The sequence below is a fragment of the Haliotis rufescens genome, unplaced genomic scaffold, assembly GCF_023055435.1.
Source record: "Haliotis rufescens isolate VD_foot unplaced genomic scaffold, xgHalRufe1.0.p SCAF_22, whole genome shotgun sequence".
In the NCBI taxonomy this organism is placed as follows: domain Eukaryota; kingdom Metazoa; phylum Mollusca; class Gastropoda; order Lepetellida; family Haliotidae; genus Haliotis; species Haliotis rufescens.
In genome coordinates, this window is record NW_025963913.1 from 3,971,833 (window position 1) to 3,988,889 (window position 17,057).

General features: G+C 40.4%; 1 protein-coding gene across 1 annotated transcript in view; it reads left to right on the forward strand.

The window, feature by feature from the left end:
* The window catches only part of LOC124136325, a 104,723-nt gene that overhangs the window by 69,944 nt on the left and 17,722 nt on the right, over positions 1-17,057 (forward strand). Inside the window, exons 44-45 of the mRNA XM_046502225.2 lie at positions 13,955-14,056; positions 16,025-16,126. Of these exons, the coding sequence (XP_046358181.2) occupies positions 13,955-14,056; positions 16,025-16,126 (204 nt within the window). The remainder of the gene's footprint in view (positions 1-13,954; positions 14,057-16,024; positions 16,127-17,057) is intronic.

The following is a 17,057-nucleotide window of genomic DNA, read 5'->3' on the forward strand; positions in this document are numbered from 1 at the left end:
ATATACGTGTTGTTTCTAATCATTTAGACCCTTTAATTTTGAATTCAGCATTTTAGCATATATTGAAAAATTACAGAAAGTTTGACTGCATGCCCTGTCACAAATATCCGTGCTACGACTCATCCTAGTGAACAAAACAAAGAAGTGCACATTCAAACTATCGACTAGATCTGTGTCTAGACTGACAGTGACACTCTTCAGCAATCTATGAATTCACCTCAGTATTTATTTGACACATTGTTATTATAACCTTCCAATGGTCGGCCAATGGATTCACTGGCACGGGTTCATCAACAGCTTTGGAAATCTCTCTTGGTAGTTCTTGGTAGGTCTTGGCATACCTTATCATGCACACATAGGCTCCTGTCACCTCTCCTTTTCAAGCTCTGACATTCATACAGTATGGACCTCACTCTATGAAGGTTCTTAGGTTCAAGCTCTGACATTCATACAGTTTGGACCTCACTCTATGAAGGTTCTTAGGTTCAAGCTCTGATATTCATATTGTATGGACCTCACTCTATGAAGGTTCTTAGGTTCACGCTCTGATGTTCATACAGTTTGGACCTCACTCTATGAAGGTTCTTAGGTTCAAGCTCTGATATTCATACAGTATGGACCTCACTCTATGAAGGTTCATAGGTTCAAGCTCTGATGTTCATACAGTTTGGACCTCACTCTATGAAGGTTCTTAGGTTCAAGCTCTGATATTCATATTGTATGGACCTCACTCTATGAAGGTTCTTAGGTTCAAGCTCTGATGTTCATACAGTTTGGACCTCACTCTATGAAGGTTCTTAGGTTCAAGCACTGATATTCATATTGTATGGACCTCACTCTATGAAGGTTCTTAGGTTCACGCTCTGATGTTCATATAGTTTGGACCTCACTCTATGAAGGTTCTTAGGTTCAAGCACTGATATTCATATTGTATGGACCTCACTCTATGAAGGTTCTTAGGTTCACGCTCTGATATTCATACAGTATGGACCTCACTCTATGAAGGTTCTTAGGTTCAAGCACTGATATTCATATTGTATGGACCTCACTCTATGAAGGTTCATAGGTTCAAGCTCTGATATTCATACAGTTTGGACCTCGCTCTATGAAGGTTCTTAGGTTCAAGCTCTGATGTTCATACAGTATGGACCTCACTCTATGAAGGTTCATAGGTTCAAGCTCTGATATTCATACAGTTTGGACCTCGCTCTATGAAGGTTCTTAGGTTCAAGCTCTGATATTCATACAGTATGGACCTCACTCTATGAAGGTTCTTAGGTTCAAGCACTGATATTCATACAGTATCGACCTCACTCTATGAAGGTTCTTAGGTTCAAGCACTGATATTCATACAGTTTGGACCTCGCTCTATGAAGGTTCTTAGGTTCAAGCACTGATATCCATACAGTATGGACCTCACTCTATGAAGGTTCTTAGGTTCACGCTCTGATATTCATACAGTATGGACCTCACTCTATGAAGGTTCTTAGGTTCAAGCACTGATATTCAAACAGTATGGACCTCACTCTATGAAGGTTCTTAGCTTCAAGCTCTGATATTCATACAGTATGGACCTCACTCTATGAAGGTTCTTAGGTTCAAGCACTGATATTCATACAGTATGGACCTCACTCTATGAAGGTTCTTAGGTTCAAGCACTGATATTCATATTGTATGGACCTCACTCTATGAAGGTTCTTAGGTTCACGCTCTGATATTCATACAGTATGGACCTCACTCTATGAAGGTTCTTAGGTTCAAGCACTGATATTCATATTGTATGGACCTCACTCTATGAAGGTTCTTAGGTTCACGCTCTGATATTCATACAGTATGGACCTCACTCTATGAAGGTTCTTAGGTTCAAGCACTGATATTCAAACAGTATGGACCTCACTCTATGAAGGTTCTTAGCTTCAAGCTCTGATATTCATACAGTATGGACCTCACTCTATGAAGGTTCTTAGGTTCAAGCACTGATATTCATACAGTATGGACCTCACTCTATGAAGGTTCTTAGGTTCAAGCACTGATATTCATACAGTATGGACCTCACTCTATGAAGGTTCTTAGGTTCAAGCACTGATATTCATATTGTATGGACCTCACTCTATGAAGGTTCTTAGGTTCACGCTCTGATATTCATACAGTATGGACCTCACTCTATGAAGGTTCTTAGGTTCAAGCACTGATATTCATATTGTATGGACCTCACTCTATGAAGGTTCTTAGGTTCACGCTCTGATATTCATACAGTATGGACCTCACTCTATGAAGGTTCTTAGGTTCAAGCACTGATATTCAAACAGTATGGACCTCACTCTATGAAGGTTCTTAGCTTCAAGCTCTGATATTCATACAGTATGGACCTCACTCTATGAAGGTTCTTAGGTTCAAGCTCTGATATTCATACAGTATGGACCTCACTCTATGAAGGTTCTTAGGTTCAAGCACTGATATTCAAACAGTATGGACCTCACTCTATGAAGGTTCTTAGCTTCAAGCTCTGATATTCATACAGTATGGACCTCACTCTATGAAGGTTCTTAGGTTCAAGCACTGATATTCATACAGTATGGACCTCACTCTATGAAGGTTCTTAGGTTCAAGCACTGATATTCATACAGTATGGACCTCACTCTATGAAGGTTCTTAGGTTCAAGCTCTGATATTCATACAGTATGGACCTCACTCTATGAAGGTTCTTAGGTTCAAGCACTGATATTCAAACAGTATGGACCTCACTCTATGAAGGTTCTTAGCTTCAAGCTCTGATATTCATACAGTATGGACCTCACTCTATGAAGGTTCTTAGGTTCAAGCACTGATATTCATACAGTATGGACCTCACTCTATGAAGGTTCTTAGGTTCAAGCACTGATATTCATACAGTATGGACCTCACTCTATGAAGGTTCTTAGGTTCACGCTCTGATATTCATACAGTATGGACCTCACTCTATGAAGGTTCTTAGGTTCAAGCACTGATATTCATATTGTATGGACCTCACTCTATGAAGGTTCTTAGGTTCACGCTCTGATGTTCATATAGTTTGGACCTCACTCTATGAAGGTTCTTAGGTTCAAGCACTGATATTCATATTGTATGGACCTCACTCTATGAAGGTTCTTAGGTTCACGCTCTGATGTTCATATAGTTTGGACCTCACTCTATGAAGGTTCTTAGGTTCAAGCACTGATATTCAAACAGTATGGACCTCACTCTATGAAGGTTCTTAGGTTCAAGCACTGATATTCATACAGTATGGACCTCACTCTATGAAGGTTCTTAGGTTCAAGCACTGATATTCATATTGTATGGACCTCACTCTATGAAGGTTCTTAGGTTCACGCTCTGATATTCATACAGTATGGACCTCACTCTATGAAGGTTCTTAGGTTCAAGCACTGATATTCATATTGTATGGACCTCACTCTATGAAGGTTCTTAGGTTCACGCTCTGATATTCATACAGTATGGACCTCACTCTATGAAGGTTCTTAGGTTCAAGCACTGATATTCAAACAGTATGGACCTCACTCTATGAAGGTTCTTAGCTTCAAGCTCTGATATTCATACAGTATGGACCTCACTCTATGAAGGTTCTTAGGTTCAAGCACTGATATTCATACAGTATGGACCTCACTCTATGAAGGTTCTTAGGTTCAAGCACTGATATTTATACAGTATGGACCTCACTCTATGAAGGTTCTTAGGTTCAAGCTCTGATATTCATACAGTATGGACCTCACTCTATGAAGGTTCTTAGGTTCAAGCACTGATATTCATACAGTATGGACCTCACTCTATGAAGGTTCTTAGCTTCAAGCTCTGATATTCATACAGTATGGACCTCACTCTATGAAGGTTCTTAGGTTCAAGCACTGATATTCATATTGTATGGACCTCACTCTATGAAGGTTCTTAGGTTCACGCTCTGATATTCATACAGTATGGACCTCACTCTATGAAGGTTCTTAGGTTCAAGCACTGATATTCAAACAGTATGGACCTCACTCTATGAAGGTTCTTAGCTTCAAGCTCTGATATTCATACAGTATGGACCTCACTCTATGAAGGTTCTTAGGTTCAAGCACTGATATTCATACAGTATGGACCTCACTCTATGAAGGTTCTTAGGTTCAAGCACTGATATTTATACAGTATGGACCTCACTCTATGAAGGTTCTTAGGTTCAAGCTCTGATATTCATACAGTATGGACCTCACTCTATGAAGGTTCTTAGGTTCAAGCACTGATATTCATACAGTATGGACCTCACTCTATGAAGGTTCTTAGGTTCAAGCTCTGATATTCATACAGTATGGACCTCACTCTATGAAGGTTCATAGGTTCAAGCACTGATATTCATACAGTATGGACCTCACTCTATGAAGGTTCTTAGGTTCAAGCTCTGACATTCATACAGTTTGGACCTCGCTCTATGAAGGTTCATAGGTTCAAGCTCTGATATTCATACAGTATGGACCTCACTCTATGAAGGTTCATAGGTTCAAGCTCTGACATTCATACAGTATGGACCTCGCTCTATGAAGGTTCATAGGTTCAAGCTCTGACATTCATACAGTTTGGACCTCGCTCTATGAAGGTTCATAGGTTCAAGCTCTGACATTCATACAGTTTGGACCTCGCTCTATGAAGGTTCATAGGTTCAAGCTCTGACATTCATACAGTTTGGACCTCGCTCTATGAAGGTTCATAGGTTCAAGCTCTGACATTCATACAGTTTGGACCTCGCTCTATGAAGGTTCTTAGGTTCAAGCTCTGACATTCATACAGTTTGGACCTCGCTCTATGAAGGTTCATAGGTTCAAGCTCTGACATTCATACAGTTTGGACCTCGCTCTATGAAGGTTCTTAGGTTCAAGCTCTGACATTCATACAGTTTGGACCTCGCTCTATGAAGGTTCATAGGTTCAAGCTCTGACATTCATACAGTTTGGACCTCGCTCTATGAAGGTTCATAGGTTCAAGCTCTGACATTCATACAGTTTGGACCTCGCTCTATGAAGGTTCTTAGGTTCAAGCTCTGACATTCATACAGTTTGGACCTCGCTCTATGAAGGTTCATAGGTTCAAGCTCTGATATTCATACAGTAAGTAAATTTATGTAAAGGTTGAGAGCTATGGTAGTGTTGATGCTACTATCACTTAGTGCTCTACTGAAGTAAATTTATGTAAAGGTTGAGCGCTATTGTAGTGTTGATGCTACTATCACTTAGCGCTCTCCTGAAGTAAATTTATGTAAAGGTTGAGAGATATGGTAGTGTTGATGCTACTGTCACTTAGTGCAGGTGGTTTCTGATCCTTCACATCAATTTCATTGGAACATTCTAAAACATATTTTTAAGCTGTGATATTCCCCATATTCATATAGAGCTAAAATGAACACAAAAATATTATTTTCACAAATAAACTTGTAGATGGTTTGTTAGATCCTATGGCTTTTATTTGGAACAGGTTTTATAAGGACATATTTCTGCTTTCTTAAGGATAAGGCATAATCACACTTCTTCAGGTTTTTTGGAGAAAACACACTCCTTTCCTTTGACATAAACAAAACATAATCTCCCCATAATGTCCAGTCTACATGTAAATGTGTCTCCTAGTTACTGAGTGTCATGCTTGGTCGATCACCTTCGACAGGCAATGTCAGCATTATGTCCAACATCTGTATACACAATGGCCATGCTACATGTAGATCTCTAGACATTGTTTTTGCCAAGCTGTGTGGGCCCCCCACTAGCTGTAAAACACCATTGTCGCTAGAGGTACAGCTGCCTTTATTGGCTGTCCCAGTCATATATGTGTCCATTATCAGTGGGTCTATTAACCAAGTGACCCTTGGGTAGGTTGCATTGTCAGGGGGTGCATGGGATAGCAATACACACCATTAGAAGCTGGCTGGTATTGCTGGTTAACCCACACTAGTGTCAGGGTGTGCATGGGATAGCAATACACACCGTTACAAGCTGGCTGGTATTGCTGGTTAACCCACACTAGTGTCGGGGGTGTGCATGGGATAGCCATACACACCATTAGAAGCTGGCTGGTATTGCTGGTTAACCCACACTAGTGTCAGGGGTGTGCATGGGATACCAATACACACCATTAGAAGCTCACTGGTATTGCTGGTTAACTCACACTAGGGCGGTCGGGTAGCCTAGTGGTTAAAGCGTTCGCTCGTCACGCCGAAGACCCGGGTTCGATTCCCGACATGGGTACAATGTGTGAAGCCCATTTCTGGTGTCCCCCGCCGTGATATTGCTGGAATATTGCTAAAAGCGGCGTAAAATTATACTCACTCACTCACTCATTAACTCACACTAGTGTCAGGGGTGTGCATGGGATAGCAATACACACCATTAGAAGCTGGCTGGTATTGCTGGTTAACTCACACTAGTGTCAGGGGTGTGCATGGGATAGTAATACACACCATTAGAAGCTGGCTGGTATTGCTGGTTAACCCACACTAGTGTCAGGGGTGTGCATGGGATAGCAATACACACCATTAGAAGCTGGCTGGTATTGCTGGTTAACCCACACTAGTGTCTGGGGAGGAAAGGAAAGACTGTAGGAGATATTCACAACCATTCAAATACGAGAGTAGTTGAAAGATAAAAGAAAAGTAATTAAAAATGATAATATACAGTTAATAAAATTTCTTCACTGTCTAGCTAAAAAGTTTAGGTTTCAGACTGTTAATTATAAAGATTCTGCTTTAACATAAGTTATGGAGGTAAGATAAGGGCAAATGTCAAATTTTTTATTGCAAAAACTTTGAAATATTGCTATAAAAAATATCAGACACGTTCAAATCAATCAGGCTTTCAACGTGCCTGTTTTCTTTCAGCAGTTTTCGACTGCTGTCATGATAAAATAAATAAGTATGGCTAAAAGGCTGATTTTCCAACTTCCGCATGTCTGTGACCCAAGATGAATTTTTACCATGTTTCTACTTTTTTTATGTACATTTCCTAGAAAAATCAGCTCGGGACAAAGACTGGTTCCTGTTTAAATATTAGAAAACCACTTTCTGAAAACCTCTAAGACCAGCCTTTTTGACATATGTAGGCCTTTAATGTTTAGTGTTTATTCGCATTCATGTGAACACATCACAACTTTCATATTGATTATGTCAAAAAGGGCCCTTACCATACCTTTATGGAGTAATATTCAACTGTTTTAATACTGAAATGTACACAAATACGTCCCCCTCACGTTTGACATGCTGATAGAAAGTGATAAATATTGTCTAATTATAATATCAGAATCTCCGATATCATGTCCTACAAGTGCTTGCAAATAGCTTGTAGTATATGAATATGTAAAACCCTGTGATATGTATCGATATCTATTCTGCGAGGGTGCTGCAATCAGGTGGATCGAAGTCAACGGGAGTACATTCAGCAGGTCGGGTTCTCTCCCTACTGTCTCTCTCCAGCCAGGCAGCATGCCATGTCTATTGTGGATATTGACACGGAGTGAAAGTCACGATCCATGGCTCGCTCTCCGACTTATTAAAGTCACCGTTACATCTTTTGTATTCCCGAGAATGGAAGATTGGAGTTCTTCACCTGAGAAATAATCTATGTTCTCATAATGGACGATGTAAACTTTTGTGGAAGTGAATTGAAAGTGACAAGGTCGTATATCTCTATGACATGCAATTGACAAGGCTTCGTGTGGCTATTGATATGGCTTGTTGAGGCAGAAGAGGTTATATTGGTCTATGGTGGTTACTACCCTGGTGTGTCTCAACTCGCAGTAAACAGCATGCGGTGACTGTGGGGTGGGGAGGAGATAATATGGGGATACCTTCTGGATACTAAACCTTGCCTGGTTTGCTCCACAGGAAGTGAATGATTCTGGTATGATTGTCTTTATTCCATTTCTTTGGATGATGTGATAATCATGAGCATGTATGACATATCGATGGTAAGACAGGCCTATTAGGAACAGTTGTTGAATGTCTACATGAAAGCTTACATAATTTCCAAATATTTGGAGTTTTAGAGTTTTGTTTTCTTGATGAGATAGAATGTGAATGGTAAGTTTTAGATTGGTCAGATTTTGTATAGCACCAGACGTTCATGGGATTGAAGACCTACTTGTTAAAAAGCGGTATAATAAATTGTAAATATGAGAAGTCCAAAGTTCACATTTCTTACAGTCCTAATAGTAAGATTCAGGCTTCATACTGCATATTAGGAACAGTTGTTGAATGTCTACATGAAAGCTTACATAATTTCAACTTACGAAAGATATAATACATGTTTTTATGCTAATACTAAGTTTTCATGTTGATATTAGATATGAATTTAAAACATAAATGTAAAACTTCAAGAATAATGTTAAGCTCCTTGAATGATCATAAGTTATAATGTATAAGTACATACATTTTCTTTTATAAACATTTACTTTCTCTTCTTTAAATAACATAATAAAGCGAGATGGTTTTTTATTTGTTTGTGAATTATCTTTTAACTTGAACAAAAAAAAGTCATTGTACCGGCTTGTTAAAGGGTTTCATACTTAGATACTTATTTATGGTTTGAAATAATTCCATGGTTATGTGACAACAATGAAGTGTGAAGTATCTGACTTTCATTCACATTGAGAGGTACACTGGCTACTTGCTATGATACAGAGTGGTGGGTGATTATCTTCATGGTAAAGTGGAGAGGGTGCTGAGTGGTGTCATGCTGAAGTGCACAATAGCAGAGAGGCAGTGTTTCCACTGTAATGGCAGGGAGAACAAACACCAGGTGTAGAGCTCTGCCACTGGGGGTGTGATCTTATCTACAGGATCAACTTCAAGCTTCTGTTTTATGCCAGGTGACCAGGTACATGTTTACGGTGTTCGATGTCGGAGTTGAGCTGGTTAAATATTTGGAGTTTTAGAGTTTTGTTTTCTTGATGAGATGGAATGTGAATGGTAAGTTTGAGATTGGTCAGATATTGTATAGCACCAGATGCTGATGGGATTTAAGACCTACTTGTTAAAAAGCGGTAGAATAAATTATAAATATGAGAAGTCCAAAGTTCACATTTCTTACAATCCTGAAGCTCAGGCTTCATACGCCATGTACAATCCAGATGTTCATGGTTTGTATGTGATGTAGGGCAAGTTATAGGATGCTGGTGGTAATGTGTATTGAGTGTCAGCTTTGTACGTCATGTAGGTCAAGTTATAGGATGCTGGTGCTAATGTGTATTGAATGTCAGCTTTGTACATGATGTAGGGCATGTTATAGGATGCTGGTGCTAATGTGTATTGAATGTCAGCTTTGTACATGATGGAGGGCAAGTTATAGGATGCTGGTGGTAATGTGTATTGAATGTCAGCTTTGTACATGATGGAGGGCAAGTTATAGGATGCTGGTGGTAATATGTATTAAATGTCAGCTTTGTACATGATGTAGGGCAAGTTATAGGATGCTGGTGGTAATATGTATTAAATGTCAGCTTTGTACATGATGTAGGGCAAGTTATAGGATGCTGGATGTAATGTGTATTGAATGTCAGCTTTGTACATGATGGAGGGCAAGTTATAGGATGCTGGTGGTAATGTGTATTGAATGTCAGCTTTGTACATGATGTAGGGCAAGTTATAGGATGCTGGTGGTAATATGTATTAAATGTCAGCTTTGTACATGATGTAGGGCAAGTTATAGGATGCTGGATGTAATGTGTATTGAATGTCAGCTTTGTACATGATGTAGGGCTAGTTATAGGATGCTGGTGATAATGTGTATTGAATGTCAGCTTTGTACATGATGTAGGGCAAGTAATAGGATGCTGGATGTAATGTGTATTGAATGTCAGCTTTGTACGTGATGTAGGGCTAGTTATAGGATGCTGGTGGTAATGTGTATTTAGTGTCAGCTTTTATATCACTTGTATTTATCAATGCATCTCGGACCTGTTCACAACATGTTAAGAAACTTTTTATGGTACAAAACATTAATATAATTTTTCAAAACAAATACCTATCATCTTTGGTTGCCTTAATCATTGAACTTATAATGAATGGGTTATGGTGTAATTCTGTAGTTAAAACGTATTCAGGATATCAGTATCAATCCTTCAATCATCATAGACAATATGGGTAAATTAAAACTGACAAGCTTTCTGTATTAGTGACTGTATTGAGTGCACGAGGTGGTGTTGTCTCCAGGGTGCTGTTGTACAAGGTAACCTTAGCGCTACGACTGTTGTAAGTCTATGTTAAGGTATGGAACTTACAATCACCTTAGCGATAAGATCGCTTTGTACAATGGCATCCAGGACTAGAGAATCAGACAGATTTCTCCCTCGTATATAGCCTAGCTGTCATACACCCCTGAGGAAAGGGCAAACAGTGGTGTCGTAATCTCCACCCTGAGTCCTCCTCGAGGGATGTTTGTGGGGATATCTAGCTGACAAGTTGTCAACACGATCCAGGTAACCTCTCGTCTGAAACTCATGATGTATGTTGTGTACATGTGGGGTGTAAATAGCTCTACCTTGACAGTATAGTAGGAAGGGAAAGTGTGTCTTTAGTCAGGAATTTAAAGATTCTGTTGCTGTCATCTTTCCGAGGCAAGGGGGATAACTGACTATAAAAGTACAGTTTCCACCCTTGCTGAACAAGGCTGGAATTACTGAGTTATATACTAATGAGTCCATGCATAGTCCAGTTAAAATTGAAATCGACATCCAGTTCGTAAATGGACGTGCAGACTTTGGTCGATTGCAGGTCTTTGCAAAGCTTATGTGCCATCAACTTAGCGTCAACAGATATTTCCAAATCTTTTCATGTTTTTAATCAAGGTGCTCACATGATTTCATGCACTTTGCAAAGTAAGACCCGTTTTATTACAATATAGATCTTGATTATCAATCGGATCGTCTTGACTGGACGCCGCCATTTTGTTTGAAGCAGATGCAAATGATATGAGAGGTGGAATCTGACTGGTCAATAGGAAGTTGCCTCGAGGGGATGGATGCTGTGTGTGTATTGAGATGTATTCAGTGTCCATCAGTGGAATGACAATGAAATTAGCAAGCCCATGCATATGAATGATATGACACTCACGTGAGAGGTCACTTCAAAGGTAGGTACAGTTCTGTCCCCGATTAGTTGTTCTCCCATTGCCAGCACAGTTCTTTGTTGAGGGTTCTACCCTGGAGTTACTGCGTGATCTGGTTGTATACAAACAGCTAATAAACCATTCATTGTGAGTGAGTGAGTTGGATTTAACGCCGCTTTTAACAGTATTCCAGTTATATCACGGCGTGTCAGCTTAATGTGGGAGGAAAGCCTGAAGTGATGCAGGTCTCAGACGTTTACCACTTGAAACCTACGAGCACGGGTATGGTGCTGACAAACCTAGAAACATAATCAGGACGAACCGGGATTCGAACCAACAATCATAGGTTTCTGGCATGCCCAAGGGACGAAACTCTGCACAGCGAATCTCAGCGCCTTAGATGACTGGTCCACATGTAGGTATGGGTCAGATCAGTATTCTCTATTTCCATGTAGAATACAGGATACATGCAGGTATATAGAGTATTGATGTAAGTCGCAGCTGACAAGGAATGGTGCAGTATACACAATGGTGGTTTTGTGCCATGTTTCCCCTGAATCATGCCCAGAACTCGAAAATGTTCCTATATAGGTCTCCCATTTTTATACTACTAATGGTGTATTTTAATATATTTCTCAACACACATGTTGGAAGATGGTTGTGGTTTCCCAGCTAGGAGCATTGTGCAGGCTGTGAGACAGTAGCCTTGTGCAGGCTGTGAGACAGTAGCCTTGTGCAGGCTGTGAGACAGTAGCCTTGTGCAGGCTGTGAGACAGTAGCCTTGTGCAGGCTGTGAGACAGTAGCCTTGGTGTGGTTTACCTGGCCTTCGGAGTTGTACCTTGCAATCAGCTCTTATCAGTACAAGTGGCTTCTCCGTGCCCTGCAGGGCTATTAGTTGTCAATATCACAGAATGCAGGGACAGTCAGGGTCAATCTGTCATCTTCTCATGACAGCGTAAGTGGCTAATCAATAGCAGCCTGATTTATGTCCATTTCCTTGGAGAACTAGTACATTTCAGACATGTTAGTTTCAGCATTGCTCTGCAAGAGTTAGCACTGTTCTGAAGTGCACTATGTACTGTCATCCAAGGATTTGAATTAACTCCCCCTTGGGGGAACTAGGAAAGAAAAATGATGTTTATTTCTTGGAATTACAGGGATTTACCTGGGTCTATCTATTTTCAAGTCAAGGGGACTCTCACTTATAAATAATTATTGGGGTCCAAGGCATAAACATAGGGTTGGCAACATGTGCCTCTCTTGATTGAAAAGATTTTTACTATGTCATGCTCTGAAGCCTGAAGCCTATGGATGTGGATTTCAATGTTAGATGGAAGAAATCCAACTACTGGCATACTAAACTTTGAATGTTTTTTTTACCAAATAAAAAGGTCAGTTAAGGTAATCAACAAATCAATAATTATAAATGTTATTATTCGAACAGCCATACTTGTTGCATTCCCCAGGACCTGCATTGTAAGTTGAGTGCATCCATTTTCAAGTTGTTTGCATGTGTATCGTGTAAAATTGTTTTTCAAACAATGCAGAATAACACCAATTTAAACTGTTCTATGTATTCTAGGTCTAAATGCTCCTAAGCAGTATAAGGCATGTATAGGTGGTGGTTGGGCCATGTAAATATGTTTTGCTGCTCAAAGAGTCAAATTGCTGTTTTGTTACAAGGGTTAACCAGTGAGTCAATAACTTATTGATTTTCCCTGATCACCCGATTAGACCCCAAAGAGCCCCAACTCTCCCTGTTGTTAGAGATGTAACCGTGGCCGGATTGTCCTGCTGACACCTGGTGTGGAGGAACACAATTGTAACCAGGCTGGGATGATGTATCGGTGTAATAACACTACATACTGAGTCGGCCATTGGGAGGAACCCGGGTTGATATAGCTGATACACACCGGATTAGTAACACTGTTATTACAGGGAGCTGTGTGGATTTTCTGCAGGATTAGGCTGGTTAATGATATGTTGCAGGCACGATGTAAAATAAGTGTTAGGTCAATAGAGAAGCAGTGCTTTCAGTTGTGCTTGTCAACCTTGATTTGACGACACTTCGGTCTGACTTGGTAGGTTCTATCAAAGGGATATCAGTTATTGCAGAGGCTTCAGTCTTTCTCAGTCTGGATTTAGCAGCTAGTTCTTATGGCTGGAAGAGAGCTTCGTTAATGGTTACCTCTTTCGAAGCAAATGTTTCCTGTGATGTGACAATCATTGTGATTTGTGTTTGATGGAGAAGATTGTTGTACCTGTGATTGGCTAGTCTCACATTGAGGCACACTTCATGTGTCATGTGGGTTGCCAGAGCCTGGGGTCAAGCGTCGCATTCTCATCACCAGTCTATGCTTCTATTCAAGGAATATGTAATAATGAGATACTCTCATCTGCAGCTGTATGCTGTTTTCTCCATCTGTCCATATCTTGTTGCTTGAAGCTTAGATTGAATCTGGGTGTGGGGTGTTTTAGTGCAGTATGTCTGCATTGTTAGGCAGAACAACCATAGATGATGGGCTCCACTTACTGGATCCCCCTTCTCCATCTGCCCATGGTGCCACAATATGCAGGCCTGGTGATATGCAGTGTTTCAAAGACTAAACCAGCACACCTCGAGGACCCAATGTCCCCCTTTAGTTCAAACCCTTGATATGTACGAGTTGCTACCTGCAGTGCTGGACAGCTCAAGGCCATCAAATAGACTGATTATTTCCAGTAGCTTGACACTGGGAAATATTTGAATGTGGCTTTGGCCTGAGTCATAAGAGATTGTTTCTGTAAAATCAGCCATGGTTCAGACAGTGCTACAAACATATCTCCTCATTCTGATAACGTGATATCTCTGTTGCAGATTTTGAAGCCAAGGCTCACTTCATCCGTCCGGACTGCTACCAAGTGACATGGTGGCCCGGTGACCGGCCGGAGGAGGAGATCAACAGTGATAGCACGACAGGTAACAGCCCTGCTGTAGACAGTGTGGTAGCACATGCACCTGCCGTAGACAGTGTGGTAGCAAATGCACCTGTTATAGACAGTGTGGTAGCACATGCACCTGCTGTAGACAGTGTGGTAGCACATGCGCCTGCTGTAGACAGTGTGGTAGCACATGCACCTGTTATAGACAGTGTGGTAGCACATGCACCTGCTGTAGACAGTGTGGTAGCACATGTACCTGCTGTAGACAGTGTGGTAGCACATGCACCTGTTATAGACAGTGTGGTAGCACATGCACCTGCTGTAGACAGTGTGGTAGCACATGCACCTGCTGTAGACAGTGTGGTAGCACATGCACCTGCTGTAGACAGTGTGGTAGCACATGCACCTGTTATAGACAGTGTGGTAGCACATGCACCTGCTGTAGACAGTGTGGTAGCACATGCACCTGCTGTAGACAGTGTGGTAGCACATGCACCTGCTGTAGACAGTGTGGTAGCACATGCACCTGCTGTAGACAGTGTGGTAGGCCAACTGTAGCATGTAGCCATGGAACTCACTCCAGCTCTGTCCACAATGATACTGCCAATATTCATTTACTCAAGGCCACTTCTATTTAGACAGCAATGCAGCCTACTTGGTGTCTCTACATGACATGTAGTGACTTCATGAGATGGTGACCATGTGGAAGATTGCCCATGGCTTGCATAACTGTCCTCTCTGTCCTAGTTGTTTAGATCCAGTGCCCGGCACCCCATGGCTACTTTATGCTCTTTCTGGCTAGAACAATTTAAACTTGGTTACCAGACTGGCAAGCTTAAGTTTCATATATTGTCACGTAATATATATAAACCTTCCTCCCCAATCTCAAACAGATATGTTCACTTGAAAATAAGATTGATTTCTAAAAACAATAATATTTGTTGTTATTCAGCTGTCACAACTTTTCACAAGCAGTGTCCAAATGCATCACATGGTCATTAAGTCATGTTTCTATTGGCTATCCTTCCTCCAAATTAATTGATATTGACTCAGATTGAAGTTCTTACCTTGTTGAAACTAACAAAATATGTTCTTTCTCTGCTACCAGATTTCATGTCATAGTTGGAAGGCAATGGCAACTTAATCTGCAATTAGCTTGTAAAACATTACCTAGCTAGCCTACCCAGCTTGTACTGATGAAAATTATTTCACACACTGTTTAGATCATTTGTACAAATTCAGGTAGTGCACATGACTTGTGTGTGACAGTTTCTATATGACTTAATACAACATTTGGTTGAACACACACATGATTCAGGCTAGTTACATTGAGTGAGGATCTGCTTCCTTCCATAAATATGGATTCTACTATACCTGTGATGTATTCAAATGCAAGTAGTCTGGATTTGGGAAATAACCCTTTTAGAATTTAGGCTGCCATTAAGCTGTAGACAGTCTTGGAACTCACAGACTTCCACTGTACTTGACATGGAATTTGCTGAGTACTTTCAGTTTGTTTATCTTTGGTCTTTGTATGACTGGGGATCTGGCATGCTTAAATATGAAAGTATATGTTTATCTCTCAGAAATGATACTGACTTTAGTGGAATAAGATAGTTTCCAGTTGATGTATATTGTTTGTTTCAGTCAAATCTTGGTTTTTGATTTGTTACTTACCTTTAATCATTGTAAGCATGTTAGGTTGTCATGACAATAAAACTGTGTATTGGAATTGGCTGTATTTAAAATAGTCTTCCTGCTTGTTGTTAGATTGGAGAGAACTCTTGTCACGTGCAGCTGTAGTAGTTGAGAGCTTCTATAAGGACTTTACTAAAATATCACACAAGGAAGTCCTCTCTCTGTATATGTTACTGATTTGTGAACACTAAATAACCACATCCAGATAGTTTGGGGGTGAGATGTGAAATGGTAATGAAGCAAGAGGTGGCTGTGTGTGTGTGAAGATGGCTGCGATGTGTGATGTGATCCTCGTGTGTTGTTACAGAGGATCATCTGCTCATCACCAGTCTGCGGCCATGCACCTCGTACACTGTCGTTGTGGAGGCCAGGAAAATGGAGAAGTACACCGACATTGATGAGGGAACTTGTGAGTACAGCCAAGTTTAGGAAGTAAAAACCTAATGTGTCTATAATGGTCATTTATGTTTGAAAAACTATTCAGTTCGTATATATGCTATGATGCTGTGATTTGACCCTCTTTTAATTCATACTAAGGCTAAAAAAGTCTTGGTTTTCAGGCACCGCCCACATCATCATAAAGTTTGCCGCATGTTTCTTTTTTATTACCATTTTTATACAAGAAAAATGTTAAATATACCAAGTCCAACAGTAATTACATACCCATTCCAGTATTTTTCTCATCTTGTACATTTAAGTAGGGAGGCCCTTTCCCAGGTTGATTGTACACAACTGTTTATTTGGTTACATACTAGTTTGAACAACCCCCCCCCCCCCAAAAACCCAAAAAAACAACAACAACAACAAAAACATATCACCCGCCCGCACTTTATTTTCAAAAGCCATTGCATGAGAACAAGTTCACTCTTTTTTTAAAAATATTATATTATTATTTTTCTTTACCGTATATTGCTGTGTATAAGGCGACCCCACGTATAAGACGACCCCCCTGTACACGCCTTAAAAATCAACCCAAAATCCTATACTCCGTGTATAAGGCGACCTGGAATGAAACACATCACAAGTCTGACTGATATACCGGTAGAAGATTTAACGTGCTCTTGCCGACTGTAGCGTATTTCGCACACGGACATCACAAATTAGTTAGTTAGTTACTTTGGAGATTTAATATGCGCTTTCCGACTGATGCGTATTTCGCACACATCACAAGTGCGCACACAAACCTTATATATGCAATAAAAATATGTTTATCTTGCGTTGTTTTTTTTCTACAATGATAGGTCGCGTGTGTAACTCCGGCACACGTCGCCATTTTGTGTTTACATGGTGCGACACCAATTTGGTGCCCGTAAAATAAAATTCATTTATTAAGTAATAAC